Below are 5,720 nucleotides of genomic sequence, written 5' to 3'. Positions count from 1 at the left end.
TCAGCAACAGAAACTTGATCAAGGCAAAAAGGCCCACAGCGACCACCTACCTAAATACAGGCAAGCCCATCAGGCAACCCACCTCAAAATATCCATAGGCCCTAACTGACCAATGGGCTACTTACAACCAGGAACAGGTACCAAAAAAGGGAAAATTCCCTACGTCCCCATATGTCCTCACCTTCCTGCTTATATTGTCCCCACTCACTGCCTCGTTGCAAACAGTCTGCTTTGCTGTCCTGCCAACCACTCCTTTGAGGTGTATTCAATAAACTTCTATCTCCTTTGTTCTGCCTTGTGTGAATCCTTTCACTGCCCATGCCACTGGCCCCCACCTGATCAGGATGCCCCACATTTGGGGGGCCCCCATCCAATCGAGACAGACACCACATAGGAATTTAAGAATCCAAAATAGATACTCATTGTTAAAAAAATAATGTAAGTCGGGTGCCTAGGTGGCTCAATCGGTTTAGCTTCTGACTCTTGATTTCATCTCAGGGTCCTGAGATCAACCCTGGGTCAGGCTCTGTGCTGGGTGTGGAGCCTGCTTAAGATTCTCTCTCTCCCTCTTCTCCCTGCCCCACCTCATGCATGTACTCTTCCTCTCTCTCTCCTAAAATAAAATAAATAAATAATGATGATGATGATGATGATAATAATAATATAAGTGGGGGCACTGGGTGGCTCAGTCAGTTAAACATCCCCCTCTTGATCTTAGCTCAGGTTTGGATCTCAAGGTCGTGAGTTCAAGCCCTGCACTGGACTCCACACTGGGCGTAGAGCCTACTTCTAAAAAATAAATAAATAAACAAATAATAACAATAATAATTAAGTGAACCTTTATTTTAAAATTCTTTAACTTCGGGCACCTGGGTGGCTCAGTTGGTTAGGCAACTGCCTTCGGCTCAGGTCATGATCCTGGAGTCCCGGGATCGAGTCCCGCATCGGGCTCCCTGCTCAGCAGGGAGTCTGCTTCTCCCTCTGACCCTCCACCCTCTCGTGCTGTCTCTCTGTCATTCTCTCTCTCTCAATAAATAAATATCTTAAAAAAAAAATTCTTTAACTTCATTTTTAATTAGTGATTAGGCTTCAAGTCATCATCAGTGTTGAATAAATAATTACTTAAAACATTTGCCAAGGAAAGGTGCAAATAATCTTAGTACCAACCAAATAGAAGTGATTGGGGAATATCAGAAGGCTATTTCTTGTTTTTATTGAATGTTTTCAAACCCTTAAGGAACCCTATATTATATCATTATTATTTTTGCTGGAAAGTTTTACAAATATTGTGATGCAAATGGTTTATCCCAGAATTATCTATGCCTGACAACTCAATCTATTGGAAAAATACCTCTCAGGCCACCACACCTATGAAAAGCAAGCTAAGAAACAGAAAGTATGCACACAAAGGCCTCCAAACACTCAAAATTTGTATTAATACACTACACTGTGCTAAAGAATCCCTCAGGTACTTGCCCTTATTTCACACAAAATTGTATAAGTTTATGTATCTTAAAAAAAATAAGCTGCTTATGTATCTTGATTCAAAGCCCACAACAGTTCAAAGGCAGAGACAAGAAAGACACAGAGGTTACAAAATTACAAAAAACAGACCAAGAACAAACAAATCCTCTTGAGTGGGTAAAAGGGAAATGTCTTTCACACCCAGGTAAATTCTTGAGGCATGGTGCCTTCAAAACAAAATAATTTATACTCAAAAATGAAGAAATGATAATATTATACAAATTCAAGATCCTTTGCTTAAGAAGACAAGGATACGTGTAATCTGTTGCAAAAGGATTGTCATCAAAAAAGGGTTTTTGTTTTTTTAATTCACCCTTGAAAAAAAATCTTTAACTTTGAAAACAATAATCCAGAACTTCTCATCCTGAAGGATTCATAATAGCTGAAGATCTGAGACCAAAACAGAATCAAGTTTCTATGAGTAGATGATCACTAACAATTCAACTTTTACCTTCTTGATATACATATTATACATAATTGTCAAAGTTTTAAATCTTTTATACACAAAGTGATTTTATTTGATCCAGATGCACTGTCTCACCTAATACGTTAGTCAGCTCGTTAACTTTTTTACTATTCTAAAAACCACCTCTCTCTGTTAATGCACAAAATCAATTCATTTTCATGAAGAAAAATGAAACATTATAAGAAAAACAATCATGATATCTCATGAGCACTTCCTTCTTAAACTATTTTCATTGCCTGTATATAAATATACTTTATATACATATGGGGCGCCTAGATGGCTCAGTCTGTTAAGCGTCTGCCTTCGGCTCAGGTCATGATCTCGGGGTCCTGGGATCAAGCCCCACATGGGGCTCCCTGCTCAGTGTGGAGCCAGCTTCTCCCTCTTCCTCTGCTGCTCCCCCTGCTTATGCTCTCTCTCTCTCAAATAAATAAAAAATCTTTAAAAAAATTAAAAAATTAAAAATACATAAATACTTTATATCATATTTTTTTCCCACAAAACTGGGATCACACTTGACATGCTGCTTCTTAATCTGTCCTTTAACACAAATATCTTTGCATGTTATTATTACTTTCCTGCAGGTTCTAACAAAAGGTGTGTTAGGCAAGTTAATCTCTTTGAACCTCACTTCATCTGTAAAAGTATCTACCTCTTTGGTGTATGTAAGAATTAAATAAAATGATCCGTGTAAAATACAAAGCAAAATGCCTCTCACATAGTAAGAGCCCAATAAATATTGGCTTTTGTTTAAGGCTGCATAATAACCAACTATCTTAAACAACCTGTTAATCAATTTTCTATTTTTAGCCAGTTTTTACCTATTAAAACAACACTGAAATAAAAATCCATGAGGTTAAATCTTTAATACATCCTCAACTGTTTTTTAAAGACTTTATTTATTTATTTGAGAGAGAGAGCAGGACAGAGTGAGAGAGAATGAGCAGGAGGGAGGAGCAGAAGGAGAGAGAAAAGCGGACTCCCCACTAAGCAGGGAGCCCTATGCCCCACTGGAACCCAGGACCCTGGGATTATGACCTGAGCCGAAGGCACACACTTAACCGACTGAGCCACCCAGGCACCCCATCCTAAACTTTCTTAGAATAAATTTCTAGAGGTGGAATCTTGGATCAATATTTTATACATTCCCAAATGTAACTTTCACATTCGCCAACATGGTGTTTCCCCACATTCCTCATCTCTACCTCACTCTTAAGTTTTTTGTTTCTTAAATAAATGTGTTTTGTAAAGTTAGAAAAGCTGGCAGTAAATAGTATGAAAAGTAAGGTATTTACTATCTAAATTTTAATCACTATTTACATTTTACTTAGGAGAACGAACAAGCTTTCAGTGTCATATTCCAATGTATTTCAAGCAGTTTTACTCTACATGAGCTTTAGCTTTTAAGAGAACAACTTCAATTTATAGTTGACAGTTGTTCTAATGCAATAGTTGATTTAATAGTTGTTAGTTGCTTAACAGTTGTTTAAAAGCTGTATAAGAAAAATGTATTTTTAAAATTACTTTTAAATGTCTCCAAATTAATTAAAATTCAGCCTTTCTTACAGAAACTCTAAAATTTGAGAGAGTGAGAATTGCTCAATCTGTTGAGACTGAGAAAGGCTGGGAAGAAATTTAGCAGAAGCCCTCATCTTTGCTCAAGAGACAAGTGCTGCGAGCACCAAAACACACATTCTCATTGGTGTCTAGCAGACTGTTTCTTTAAATTAACACTGCTAACACGCCCCCTTTTTCCTAGAAACTGTCATTTCCTGAAGCAACAGCATTCATGAAAAAACAAACTGAACAAGACTCTTGAAGAAGCAGAAGCCCAGCTGGGGATAGGCAGAACCCCGGCTTGGCCTCAGACTGTCTGTCCCTACGCCCGTCCGGGATCAACCAAGTTATGCGAAGTGACTAACTCGTGACAGCCTCGGGCGTTGGACGCTGGCCACACTGCCACCTCTTTCAGGTCCAACGCTCCGGCAGGCAGCCTGGCCTGGAATGGCTCGACCCTCGGCCCGCACCTCTGCACCACGGTTTGACATTAGACCCCCGTAACGGGTCGGGAGCCTAGAGGGATTCAGATCCCTCCGTACTCAATCTCGGGTCATGATGGGAGAGGGAACTTCAAACAAGAAGTCAGATATTGCAAGGGACCCAGGTTTTCCCATCCCGCCTTCACTCCTGAGTTGGGGTCTCGGGTGGGTGGGGGAACCTTCGATAGGGGTCAAAAGTCATGCAAGATCGGAGCCCTTCTAACTTATTCTCAGGCCAGGGTCGTGCGCTGGGGGAAAACTAGAGGTCAGACGTCCCGAAGGATCCGGCCACCCCCTCCCACTCTCCTGCATGGAGTTTGGGGATGGGTGCCCCGGGTCCCCAGTAGTGAGGACCCGGGCCGCCCTGGACTCATTCCCAGTCCGGAGTTTGGGGGAGATTCTCAGGTCAAGGGTCACGGAAGAACCTTCCCTCCTCCTGGCCCCCGAAGCTGTGTCAAGGGGTGTCGGGAACTAGACGAGAGCAGCGGCCATAGTACCTGAGTCGAGGCCAGCGCCTGCTGGAGCTGCTGTTGCTCCTCGCTGATCTTTTGCTTCAGTTTCCTGAACATGGTGCAGCGCGGGGTCCTGAGTGTGCGACCTGAGGGGCGAGCGCCCAGGGAGACCCGGCCGCGGCGCGACGGCGGCCTCTCTACACCAGGGACCGTAGGCGCCGGGCCTCACCGCCTCCTCCTTGGGCTCGCGGGCGGATCGAGACACTCGTCCTGCGGGTGTCGGCGTCGCCGCCGCCGCGTCTCTTTCCTCTGGGTGCCACTGGTTGGCCTATGCCCCCCATCCAGCCCCGGCGGCGGCGGCGGCGGCGACAACGGCAGCAGGTGAACGGTGTGCCAAAGACGCCTGCGCGGCCTACGTGGAACTCGCCAAGGGAGCTCTACGGAGCGCCGGAGGGGCCAAGCACGAAGTCGCGCCGGCACATGCGCGCTCGGGGTGTCGCGCCCGAACGCGGCACCCGCGAGTAGTACGCCGCGTTCCGCGCTGCTCCAGTTCATTGCGTGCGGAGCGGCCCGCCGAGCGGGGGCGAGGGCTGGTGTGAGCCCTGCAGTGACGCACACCCGCCCTTCGGCACTGCAGAGTCCAGCGGGGAGGGTGCTGCTCCTCTTAAACGGCCCGGTGGACAGGCCCACCGTGAAGAGCCGCCTGTGTGAGCGCCTGGGGTGGGAGAAGGCGGGTGTCCAGGGAACCTGCTTTGCGCTCTGAAGGATGGTGTACTTTTGTCCAGTATTTGTAGTTAAGAGTCTGCATCGTCAGTGCCTGGTACTCCTACTACTCCCCAGAGGGGCCGTCTTTCCTTCCCTGGACTTTTCCAGAGGTCTCAAGAAGTGCCTGACACAGACTTCCAGGGTCCAGACGTTCCAGGACGATACTGTAAAATCGCAACCGTTTGGACATCTGTCTGTATTTTTCATTTAACCGAAATCGTATATGTTCACGTATTCATTCCAAAGTCCTTATTAAAGTACCAAGTCCTTGGGGATGTTAAAAGAATTCACAGCTGATGGAATACACAAATTTCCAAAAGGTCCAAGCGTCTGCATCTGCAATCATCCTAGAGAGTTTAATGTTTATGTGCTTAATTCTTCCAACACCCTGAACTTGGGCCATCTGTGAACCCCCATATCCATCTCAGCAACTACCTCTGCATGCTATACCAAATTGCTTCACATTGCCTCGTG

At 45.1% G+C, this 5,720-nt stretch overlaps 1 protein-coding gene across 7 annotated transcripts in view; it reads right to left on the bottom strand.

Moving 5' to 3' along the window:
• Positions 1–4,885, bottom strand: part of GOLGA4 (golgin A4) — a 131,826-nt gene extending 126,941 nt beyond the window's left edge. For all 7 annotated transcript variants that reach the window (XM_034991944.1, XM_034991946.1, XM_034991952.1 and 4 more), the window contains exon 1: positions 4,527–4,885. In XM_034991944.1, the coding sequence (XP_034847835.1) occupies positions 4,527–4,598 (72 nt within the window). In that variant the 5' untranslated portion in view covers positions 4,599–4,885. The remainder of the gene's footprint in view (positions 1–4,526) is intronic.
• Between the last annotated feature and the right edge of the window lie 835 nt (positions 4,886–5,720).

The sequence above is a fragment of the Mirounga leonina genome, unplaced genomic scaffold, assembly GCF_011800145.1.
Source record: "Mirounga leonina isolate KUSES-001 unplaced genomic scaffold, KU_Mleo_1.0 Mir_115, whole genome shotgun sequence".
NCBI lineage: Eukaryota > Metazoa > Chordata > Mammalia > Carnivora > Phocidae > Mirounga > Mirounga leonina.
Note: the sequence above shows the minus strand (reverse complement) of the source record. Positions and strands in the feature narration are given on the sequence as shown.